Source organism: Petaurus breviceps, unplaced genomic scaffold (genome assembly GCF_028583685.1).
Source record: "Petaurus breviceps papuanus isolate PSGF00001 unplaced genomic scaffold, PetGlider_PUasm1.0 91041, whole genome shotgun sequence".
Taxonomy (NCBI): Eukaryota; Metazoa; Chordata; class Mammalia; order Diprotodontia; family Petauridae; genus Petaurus; species Petaurus breviceps.
Genome location: NW_027187400.1, coordinates 9,037,481 through 9,049,442, shown reverse-complemented (window position 1 = coordinate 9,049,442; position 11,962 = coordinate 9,037,481). Strand labels below are relative to the sequence as shown.

The window sequence follows — 11,962 nt, the reverse complement described above, 5'->3', positions numbered from 1 at the left end:
TCCCAGACCTTGACCTGCCTTCTGCATGAAGGCATTCACTCCTCCCCTCTGACTTGTAGAATCCCCAGTTTCCTTCAGGCCTCAGCTCAGACCCTACCTTCTACATAAAACATTTCCGGATCCTCCTAATCCTTAGTGAGCTCTTTCCCCTCAAAGTATTGGCATTCACTTATCTTTGGGAATGCCATATCCACCTCGTACAATGTAGATTCCCAGAGGGACTTTTGGGCTTTTGTCTTGCATCAGGTTTAGAACCAAGTAGAGCCTTAATAAAATTTGTTACATTAAAGAAAATGGAACCCAGAGAAGTGTTAAGGTTACATTGGCAGTGAGAGGCAGAACCAGGATTTAAACCCAAGTCTTCTGTCTTCAGTTCTTAGGATCTCCCCTCTATTTCCACATGGTTCATATGGATTAATCCTATGTGGTGAATCTTATAATAATAGCTTTTTTTCTGAATTATTTTAGAACTCTCATTGACAAAGCAGTTTCCTGACCACAGCTGGGTGAGGTGGACAATGTCATTTTTATTTATTCTCATTTTGCTGATGAGAAAACTGAGGCTCAGAAAGAGACAGTGGCTTGCTCAAAGTTACAAAGCTAATAATTAGCCTCCATGTCCCGCCTTCTTTCCATTACACCACAGGGGCTCCACTGGGGTCTGGCCCAGCCACTGGATGTTTTGAAAACTCTTGCTATTTTTTCCCCCTCAGCTCTTTGGGCTCTTCACCATGCTTGAATACACTCACAGTGACCAGCCCAGTTTCAGAACCATATTTGTTCTTGACGAAGATGCCGTAGCGCCCACTGTCTTCACTGCAGACTTTTTCGATGGTGATGGTGACCACAGTCCCCTTTACTTCCATCCGATAGCGGTCTTGGAAGGCCACAGGTTGGTCATTTTTCAGCCAGGTGATTTCTGGGGATGGGTCTCCTGAGATGATGCATGTCAAGCACAGGGTCTGTTTTGAGAGATGGCAAGAGCCCTGTGTCATCCCGGGAGCTGTCCAATTTCGTGATGGAGAAACATACCCTGAGCAGTAAGGGAGAGGGCCTGCTTCTATAGAGAGGCAGTGGGGGAGGGTGAATGAAAAGTGGAAGACTTGGAGTCTGGAGGCCTATGGTCCTTTCCAACTCTAACAATTTGTTTTCTAAAGTCCTTTCCCTCTCTGACATTTTATGTTCTATGGTCCCTTCTGCCTCTGACTTTCTATGAGCTAAGGTCCCTCTCATCTGATATTCTGTGTTCTATAGTGCCTTCTACCTCTAACATGCTATGTTATATTCCAAGGCCCCCTTTAGTTCTAATATTTCCTATTCTACTTGTTTCTCTTAGCTTTGACACTCTACATTCAAAGATCCCTCTTTGCTCTGCCCCTCTGTTATCTGAGGTCCCTCCTAGCTGTGACATTGTGTGTTACATGGTTCCTTCTAGTTCTAACATTCTATGTTCTCAGGCCCTTTTCAGTTCTAACATTCTGCAGACTTTTCCTGCTTAGATGCTCTATGACTTTACGAGAACCCAAGTGGATTTGCAGAATGTATTTAGCATTGACTGAACTCTTACCTTATCCTCCATAATAGTGGCAACATCTGGCAGGCCTTTTACAACTTTAGCACGATCTGGAAAGAAATAAATGGAATAAGAGTAAAATCCTGGTTTGTCTGGGTTTTCCCTGGAATATTTGTTATGTAGAAATTAAGTTTTTTTTTGCTTTTTTTGGAGGGCAGTTGGGGTTAAGTGACTTGCCCAAGGTCACATGGGTAGTTTTTGTGTTAAGTGTCTGAGATCACATTTGAACTCAGGTCATCCTGACTCCAGCGCCGGTGCTCTATTCACTGCGCCACCTAGCCACCCCAGAAATGAATTTTTCAAACAACTGATGCTCACTCCTTTAAGAACTAGAACTTTTAAAAAACAACACATGTAAATCATATTTTTACTCATTGCTAAGATTTTGCAGAACAGTTAAAAGTAATAGGCTGTTTGTATGCTAAGAATTAAGGATAATCTACTGGAGTCCACCTTATAACCATCAAATTGACGAAAGTAGAAGAAAAAACTCAGTGATGGCAGGACTGTGGCAAAATCATCACATATAACAAAGCTGGTCAAGCTGTAGATCGATCCTTTTTTCATGGTGACTCAGGGTCATATTGATGAACATTAGTTTTTAAGAGGTGTGTGGTGTAGTAGGAAGAGAACTAGGTTTGGTGGCAGAGTATCTGAGTCCTAGGTCTGCTGTATGTGGCCTTAGTCCAAATCCCATAATTCTCTGGACTTCAGTTTTTTTCATCTGCAAAATAGGGATATACTACCAACCTTAAAAGGTTGTTTTAAAGCAAAAATAAGCTGTTATAGGTTTCAAGGAGGCAGCTAGGTAGTGCCATGGTGCACAGAGCACTGGTCCGGAGTTATGAAGAATTGAGTTAAAATCTGGCCTCAGATACTTACTAGCTGTGTGACCTTGGGCAAGTCACTTAACCCTGTTTACCTCAGTTTCTTCATTTGTCAAATGAACTAGAGAAGGAAATAGTAAACCACTCAAGTATCTCTTCCAGGAAAAACCCAAGTGGGGTCACAAAGAGCCAGACATGACTGAAATGACCAAAGAACAAATGTGACAGGGCTAGGCAGCCAGCTGCACAGTGCCATAGAAATGCTAGGCAGATGACAGGTTTTGAGTTGGAGTGGAACCTAGAGGCCATCTGTCCAGCCTCCTGTACTTTAGAGATGAGGCATGCGAGGTCCAGAGAGGCTACTTTCCCAGGGTTACAGAGTAGGGAAGGAGGAGTAAGATTCTAACCCAGATCCCCACCACCACCACTGATGACCTCAGGCTCCCCTGAGGTGTGGGGGGCTCTTCGTGGATGGCTCCAGCCTGCTGAGCTTTGGGAGTTCTTGTTTCTGCTTCCTATCATCTCTCTGCATCCTCCCTCTCTGACATTCTCAGCTGTCACTTCTCTCTCTTGCCAAAGCACTTTTGAGGGGCAGCTAGATGGCGAAGTGAATAGAACATGGGTGCTGGAGTCAGGAGGACCTAAGTTCAAATCCAGCCTCAGACACTTAACACTTACTAGCTGTGTGACCTTGGGCAAGTCATTTACCCGCAACTGCCCTGCCTTCCTCCTGATAAAAAGACACAAAAATAAAAAAAAAAACAAAGTACTTTGGAGATGATTCTAGATTTTTTTTAAATTGCAGCTTTTAATCTGCTGCAAGCTGGGAAAGTAGATAATGAAATTTGTTTAAATTTTGCATAAAATGAAAATAAACAAGCTCTGATTGGGTGCCTGAGGGGCTTTTCTGGGACTAAAGCCCATGGGTTTTGTGGTAGCTATTTGAGGTGTTCAGAGACTGCTAGATGGCTTGGCAGATGGAGCACTGGACCTAGAGTCAGGAAGACCTGAATTCAAATCCAGCCTCAGACACTTACTAGCTGTATGACTTTTGGCAAATCACTTAACTTCTGCCTTCTCAGTAACCTCTAAGAGAACTTGCTTAGCACAGTGTCTGGAATAGTTGGTGTCTAATAAGTACTTTTTCCTTTGACTTTTAAGGGTTTCTTTCCAGATTCTTAGCTACAGTATGATTTGGAGATATTTGAGGTAATAATGATCAAATGAGGTAGTATTTGTAAAGCCTGCTTCACAGTAGATGCTTAATAAATGCTCCTTCCCTTTCCTTCCCTTGTCTTCTTTTCCCAACCAAGTAAGTAAATCAAAATAAAATTTTCTTTTAAACACCTGGGTGTTTAAATAGAACCAACTTTGGTCAAACCCTGGCTTCTGGACACCAGTCTTTGGAGTTCTCTGCCTCAGACTTCTTCCCCACAAAGTACTACTAAGACCTATGGCTCCTAACTCTCTTCTTTTCTCTTTCCATTGATCTTCCCTCTCCATATTGCTCTCCCTTATTCCCCTGGCACAATTCTATTAACCATCTCTCATTTCTCTTCTGCAGAATGATGTTGCACCACCAGTTCACTGGAAGAATAAGGAATGATTGGCGACTTGGCCAACCCAGGGTTCATTTTCTCCCTTGGGGTAGTTTGCTTGTAACATGAGAATGGAAAGAGATGTAGACATCAGTGGACTTACTCTTCTCTATGATTGCAGCCTGCCTGAAAAACAAAATGGGGGAAAAGGGAATGAATATCCATTTGTTAAATCAATTGTCTGTAATCATATCTAACAGCCCTAACAATAACAATGACAGTAAAAGCTCAGTCATCCAGACTCCTTTGTAGTTTGTTTGCTAACTGTGTCCTAGGTAGCAATTGAAGCAAGCATTCCTGATCCAAGCTTGGCTTAGGAACATATAGATCTGGTTGTGTACCTCTCTGTCCCCAAGTCTTCAGTGGCTCCCTATTGCCAAATGGGTAAAGTTACGACTCCTTTGGCCAATCACAAACTAGCACTACCCTAAACTTGAGCGCGAATCCCACCTCAGACACTTATTAGTTGTATGACTCAGAATAAATTACTTCAGATCTCAGTTTCCTCATCTGTAAGATGAGGGAGTTGGACTAAGTTGGACACTAAGGTCTTCTAGGTCTAAGGCCATGCTATGATACTACCTTTCTTCATAAGCCTTTTCTTATATTATTCCTCTCCACATACTTGGTACTCCAACCAAACCAGAAAATAATCTCTTCTTCCCCATATGTATTGTATTTTCCCACCTACAGGTCTTTGTTCTGATGCCAGAATGCCTTCTATTCCCTCTTTACTTACTTTCTAATCCTTTAAAGCCCAGGTCAAATGAACCTTCTTCCAAGAGACCTTCCCTGGCTCCACTGGTTGGCCATGACCTTTCCCCTTGACCTTCATAGGGAACTTTCTTCTTTTTAATATATTTATTATATAATATTTGCATTGTGGTTGCCTGTGTTTGTGTCTTATCTCTCTACTAGCCCATGAGTTTCATGAAGATGGGTATCCTATCTTATCTAAACATTATGTTTCCCTACCCCCCAAGTCACTCAGTTCCAATAGCACTGAACTTGGCACACAGTAGGTATCTTAGGAATATTTGTTGAATGACTAGAAGAATCAATGAATGAAATGTCATTGGAAACTTACTTCAGTTTCTGATGTTCAGCCATTGCATCATCAAAAGCTGTAAAAAGAAAAGGTGGGTGAAAGAGTGATACCTCATTTAATTTCATCACCCAATTTAGGGCCTTTGATGAGAACATTTTAATACTAATTAATATATGATGATAATAATGTTAGCTGATTTTGTAAAGTGAATTTTAAAATTGACAAAGTAATTTAAATGTATTATCTTTTAAATTATTATTATAATTTTATTATATTATTTATTATTAATTTTTTTAATGCATTGAGGCATTAAAAGAGGAGGTACAGCACAGGGCTTGGAGTCTGGAAGAGATGAGTTCAAATCCTGTCCCAGGCACTTACTAATTTTGTGGTGTTCAACCTCTTTCAGACTCAGTTTCCTCATCTGTAAAATGAGGATCATAATAGCACTTACCATCCAGGGTGGCTGTGAGAATCAAATATGATATTTGTAAAGTGTTTTGCAAACCTTCAAAGGCCACATGCTGGTTATCACCTCACTGGATCCTTGGCTTTTCTTTAAAAAATTTTTTTTTAATTTTATTTATTTTTTTTTTTGGCTTTCCTTGTGCTGTGTCTTCCCTTTAGTTTAATGAGACAGCTTGGACAGGAGAATGCTTTACAGTGATGACCGCAATAATATTAAAAGAAATAACACCAAAAGATTCCCAACTCCTTTGCTCTGAAGTCTTGGCTTCAGAGGTGGATAACAAAGCATGAAGCCCATCTGGGCAGAGAGGTGGTGGACTATGGATGCGGAATGAAGCATACATTTCCAGGCATGGTGAATGTGGTCATTTAACATGGTCTCTTTGTTACAAAAGGTTTGGTGGGGTTGGGGGTGGAGAGAGTCATCTAGAAGTAATAGCAACAATAACACTCATGTTAAAAAATAAAAAAGGCCAGATGAGCAAGATGGGAGGGGATGAAAGGGAGAGAATGGGGGCCCAGAGAAGACCAGGGGCTTTTCTGAAGACATGTTTGGACAGGCTAATGGACAGACAGACAGGTAAGTCCTGCTCACCTTGGCCCGACAAGTCAGCTGTGAGTTTACGAACGTCCTTCCCAGTGGAGATTTCTAGGGTGTATTTGCCCTTATCTGAGTCTTTGGGATCTAGAATGTGGAGCCAGATTTCATCCAAAGTACTTCCGGCCTTCACCCGGTCACTGCTTTCCAGTCGCTTTTCTCTGAAGATGAAAGTTACCAAGTGATCAGCATGATTTGTCTGATTGGGGATGGAGTGGGGTTAACTCCTCCAATTCCACCTTCATTTCCTCCCTAATGTTGCTAGACAGATTTTTAGATGGTTTGGCTTCCTTGTTTCCCATGTAGCTAGACAGAGGGTGGGGGTGAGGGGGTAGTAGTAATCCATGTGGGAGACAGGGTCTTGATGTCAGAAGGACCTGAGTTCAAATCCTACCTCAGACACTTACTAGCTATATGACTTTCAGCAAGTCTCCTAATCTCTCGAGGCTGTCAGTTTCTAATTGGGCTCAATGGCTTGGACTCAGTCTCTTCCATCTATCAATCTAGGATCCTATTATCAACAATAAGGTCCCCTCTACATATTTCTGGCTGGGCCTCTCTGAAGAAAATAGTACGACTCCCAGCCCTAAGTTCCTGCTTTCCCCAGTTCCTAACTCTGGCCATCCCTGGTCAGAACCAGAAAACAATGCCAGAGACTCCATTCAAAACCAAGAAAACAAAGTCTGACTTCTGTGTGTTGCCCCCTCCCTCTTTCTTCACCAGGAATTAAAGCATATTAAGGTCAGTCATCTATACCAAAGACCCCATTTTTCAGAGGAGAGAATTGAGATTTCAAGGTGTGAACTGACTTGTCAAGATGACAGAAGTTGCCATCTTGAGATCTGAACCCGGGTTTTCTGACTCCAGATGCTCCCAGGTCCATTTCCTCTCTACTTTTCCTTTCAAGCTTCATTCTTTTTTCTTTCTCTCATCCTTCTGTGGCCTCTCCTGACCATCACCTGCTAGTTCTTTCCACTTATACAGACTCAATTCCATCCCTTAGCCCTAGCTCAGATTTCACTCTGATAAGACTGTGGGGAATGGGAAATGGAGGCCACTAGAATAAGTCACAGTCTGGGCAACACTGGTCTAGAGGAGCCAGGGCATCTGGACTTCACACTTAACCATGGCCTCTCTTCATTTTTAAGAATATGGCCAATTCAGTCCAAGAATTGGTCTCCATCTGCCAAAGGATGGGGGCAATAGTGTTTGTTCTATCAGAGGCATTGGGGTCATAGGCTGACAGGATCAAAGATTTAGGACTGGAAAGAATTTTAGATGTCATCTGGTTAACACCTTCATTTTACAGATGATTGGTGGGTTGAAAAGTGGGGATCTGGAATGTGGTGGCAATGAGTCAGAGTCAGAAGGCCTGGGACCAAGAGGGGAACTCATGTGAGATCTAGAAAGCTCTTCTTCCCTCTGGGCCTCAATTTGTATTGATCTGTGAAGCTTGATATTTTCAAGTCACTTAGAGCTTTAAATTCTACACTCCTACAAAAATTCCATTCCTGAAGTCAGAGAAATTTTTTAGAACTAGCAAGGATTTAAGAAAAGAGGGTCAGAACAGAAAATAGAGATTATAGATTTAAGAATAGAGGTCAGAGCTGGGAGGGCCCTTAAAGCACAGAATGTCAGAACTGAGAGAGACTTTAGAACACAGAAAGTCAGAGCTGGGAGGGCCCTTAGAAGATAGACTGTCAGAGTGGGAGGGGCCTTAGAACACAGAATGTCAGAGCTGGGAGGAACTTAGAACATGGAATATCAGAACTGAGAGAGACTTTAGAACACAGAATGTCAGAGCTGGGAGGGGCTCTCAGAACACAGAATGTCAGAGCTGGGGAGGGACCTTAGAACACAGAAGGTCAGAGGTGGGAGGTATCTTATAACATCAAATGCTTAATCTAAAATCAATTTTAGAACATAGGAGTTAGAGGTGGGAAAGACCTTTGAGGCTTTCTAACCTGACCCACTCATTTTATAGATGAGGAAACCAAGGCACAGAAACCAGGTCTTAGCTAAGGTCAGATAGCTAATGATTAACATAATCAGAGCCTTGTCTAAGATCTTGTCTAAGTGTCAAGGCTGTGAGATCCTGGGCACTGCCTTTACTCTGATCCTCAGTTTCTGCTTCCGCAAAATGAAGGAGCAGGACTCCATTGTCTCCAAGCTCCCTTCTCACTTTGACTTTCTGTGCTTTTGGGTCATTTTCTAACTCCCATGTACCAAGTTCTATATTATAATATTCTGGGCTCTCAGGTTCCTTCCAATAATATTGATCTGTGTTTTAATATTTCATGTTTTAAGGTTCCTTTCAGCTCTCATATTCTGATGACATTTTTTAAGGTCTAGAGGTTTTGAGTCAGACTTCCCCCTCTCTGGAAAAACCCAATAGAGACATGCCCAGAGGTTGTGGCTCAGAATCAATTAGCTAGTCTCTGCTAGAGATGGTCATTGGTTGGAGGTAGTATGAGGAAAGACTGATGGATTTAGAGCCAGATGCCCTCAATTTGAATCCTGACTCTGCTACTTACAACCTGTGTGACCTTAGGGAAATTACCTAACTTCCCTGGGGCTCAGTTTCCTCATCTGTAAAATGAGGGGGTTGGGCTGGATGGTCTCTGAGCTCCCTTCCAGCTCTAAGAGTCTGACGAAGCTGAGGTCTGCTAGTTACTCCTCCTCCTGCTAATACTACTAGTGATGTCTGGGGTCTGTGACCTGGCCTCTGGTCCATCCTTTTGGAAGTTTAGTTCTCATTGGCTTATTAAGGAAAAACACTTAGAAGGGGCTATGTTCCCCCTTTAGCCACAGTCAGGGATCACGGGGTAGAATGGGAGAGGAGCAGCAGGAGGTCCCTTCCTCCCCCTCCAAGGGGGAAGGGCTTACTTGTGGTACCAAGAGGTCTTCATGTAATCTACATCATAGAACTTCACTTTGCTGAAGATCCGGATACCTTCTTCAGTGCCCTGGATTTTCAGTGGGGTGGCAGAAAAGGCTAATGGGAAAAACAGAATTAGTTTTCCGCACATTGTTTTCACTTTTACACTTAAAAAAAAGTTGTCTTCTCTGTATTTTTTTTTAACATCACTATAGTTTTCCCCAGTATCCTTTCTCCTACTCAACCCAGGCAGCTATTGCAAAAGACAAGCAATATTTTTAAGACAAGAAAAAAAGAAGAGGAAAAAAATGAGCAAAACCGATAAAAAGGTTGGAAATACAGGCAATGTACAACACTCATGGACCTCTAGCCTCTCAACCTCTGCCACAGGGTGTATGGAAGTCAGATCAGACTGGCTCCAGAGACCTGATTTTTAGATTTTCTTTGGAGTTGCACTTTACAAATCAGCCAATCAGGGCTTGATTTATTGTTTTGTTTACTGTCTTGATTTAAGAAAGTGATGAAGAAAATGTAAAGAATTCAGAATAAACTTTAAAATGTGTCCATACCCTTTTTGGAGAGTCAGATTTTAAACATTTACCAGCATACCCCAGCATATAAATGTCTTCTTATGTCTCCTTTTTCAAGTCATGCTTGTTCTTTGTAATTTTGTACTTTCTTTTTCTTTTTTTTTGTGGAGGTTCTTTCCATTTGCAACGTATATAGTTATATATCTTTGTGTCATTGTGTATATCATTTTCTTGGCTCTGCTTACTTTGCATCAGTTCATGTAGATCTTCTCATCCTTCTCTATGTTCGACCAAATCCAGCAGTTCTTATAGCACAGTAAAATTCTATCACATTCTCATACCACAATTTGTTTAGCCGAGGGGTAGGGAACCTATAACCTTGAGGACACATGTGGTCCTCAAGTGTGGCCCTTTGATGGGATCCAAACTTCACAGAACAAATCCTCTTAATAAAAGGATGTGACCTTGAGGCTGCAGGTTCCCCACCCCTGGTTTAGCCATTCTCCTGTTGATGGGCATCTACTTTGTTTCTAGTTCTTTGCTGTCCCCCAAAAGTGCTGCTATTAAAATATTTTGGTGTATATGAAGCCTTTCTTCTTATCAAAGAGCCATTCCTCAATAGATAAGGAGTCAAAGGATGTGAACAAATAGTTCTTATAAAAAGAATAGCAAACTATTTGTAGCCATATGGAAAAATACTCCAGATCACTGGTGATAAGAAAAATTTAAATCAAAACAACCCCAAGGTTCCACCCCACCCCCTGTAAATTGGTAAAGATGACAAAATATGAGAATGATAAATATTGGAGGGGTTATGGACATGTAATACATCATTGGTAAAGCTGTACAACCAATGTACTGGATCAGGACAACCATTTTGAAAAGTAATTGGGAATTATGAGATAAAGTGACTGAGATGTCCATGACCCAGAGACTCCATTACTTGTCTGTCTGCCTTATAAAATCCTTCATAACTTGATTCCCAACCTACCTTTCCAACATTGTTACTATGATTTCTCTTCCTTGGTCTGGAGGTTCAGCCAGACTAAACTTCTTACTATTCTATATTCCGTTTCCTATTTCTGTTTTCCCTTTTCCGTATTTTGTGCTTTTGCACAGGCTGCCTGCCAGTCTTGGAATATGATTCTTCCTTCCTGCTTCCTCTTTGAACTCCTGTTTCCTTCAATATTCTCCTAAGGTCCCTCAATATTCCCATATGCTAGTACCCTTCTCACAAAATCACCTATTTTTTACATATCTTTATATGTACTAGATATTATCTCCCCAGACAGAATGTAAGCTCCTTGGGGACAGAGACTATGTAATTTTTGTCTTTGAATCCTCAGGCCATAGCACAGGGCTTGGTTCATACTAGGCATTTAATAAATGCTTGTCAATGGACTGACTGAAGCCTGAATTAGTCTTTTGGCAAATCCACCTGCTGCTCCCAGTTTTTTTCCCTCTGGGGCCACTATAACAAATATATTCCCTTCATAAAGGGTTTTAAAAATATTAGAGAGTTCTTAACTTGGGATCCATTGATCCACAAGAGTACACATGGGGATTTCAATTATGTCTTTATTCTTACCAACTTCTAACTGAAATTTAGCATTTCCTTCAATTATGAATTTTTTTAAAGTCACGTTATTCTGTTAAGGGGTCTAGAGGCTTTACCAAAGGGGTCCACAACACCAAAAAAGGGAAGAAGCCCTGGTCTAAATAGTAGTCCTTCAACTACCTAAAGCCAGATAACACATCTCTCCTAACTCTTCTCTTTTCCAGGCTAAACATCTTTGGTTACTTCTAATGTTCCCCACTGAATGAATGAACTAGAAGCCCTTTATCACCTTGGCTAACCAACTAGGGATGTCCCACATTTTCTCAATGTCTTTCCTAGATGACAACGCTCAGAACTTAGCACAATCCTCTAAGTGTGTCGATGGAGGGGTGTCCACATCAACACCTCAGTGAAACCCTTGCTTTCTTGTCTTGATCACCCTGAGAGCATTGTTTGGAGTTATTTCTGTTTTTATGAACATCTCCATCCCATCCCCACTCCTGAGTCCTCTACAAATAGAAGGCATGCAGTCAATATTTGTAGATCAACTCTCTTGATAGGGATACTGGTCCAGCTGGTGCTTTTTCCTCATTCCACGCTTGGCTGGCTAACTGACATTCTGGAACCGAACACACAGAGTCTTGGCAAGCATTTAACAAGTATTTGTTGAACTCAATCCTCATCCAACTTCATAGAATCATAAGACTCCTAGACCAATGGAACTAGAAGGGCCCTTAGAGGCATGAAACAAATGATCCTCATGTTAAACTGAATTGGATCTAGTCCAGTGGCCTCATTTTAGAAATGAATATAATGAAGCCCAGGAAAGATGAGCAAATGACCCATCTCTCTCTCTCTCTCTCTCTCTCTCTCTCTCTCTCTCT

The 11,962-nt window shown here is 41.6% G+C and overlaps 1 protein-coding gene across 3 annotated transcripts in view; it reads right to left on the bottom strand.

The window, feature by feature from the left end:
* Positions 1-507: 507 nt before the first annotated feature.
* Positions 508-11,962, bottom strand: part of MYOM3 (myomesin 3) — an 86,560-nt gene continuing 75,105 nt past the window's right edge. For all 3 annotated transcript variants that reach the window (XM_069079419.1, XM_069079421.1, XM_069079422.1), the window contains 6 exons: positions 8,999-9,107; positions 6,110-6,273; positions 5,086-5,122; positions 4,102-4,124; positions 1,568-1,623; positions 508-962 (listed from right to left, as the gene is read on the bottom strand). In XM_069079419.1, the coding sequence (XP_068935520.1) occupies positions 696-962; positions 1,568-1,623; positions 4,102-4,124; positions 5,086-5,122; positions 6,110-6,273; positions 8,999-9,107 (656 nt within the window). In that variant the 3' untranslated portion in view covers positions 508-695. The remainder of the gene's footprint in view (positions 963-1,567; positions 1,624-4,101; positions 4,125-5,085; positions 5,123-6,109; positions 6,274-8,998; positions 9,108-11,962) is intronic.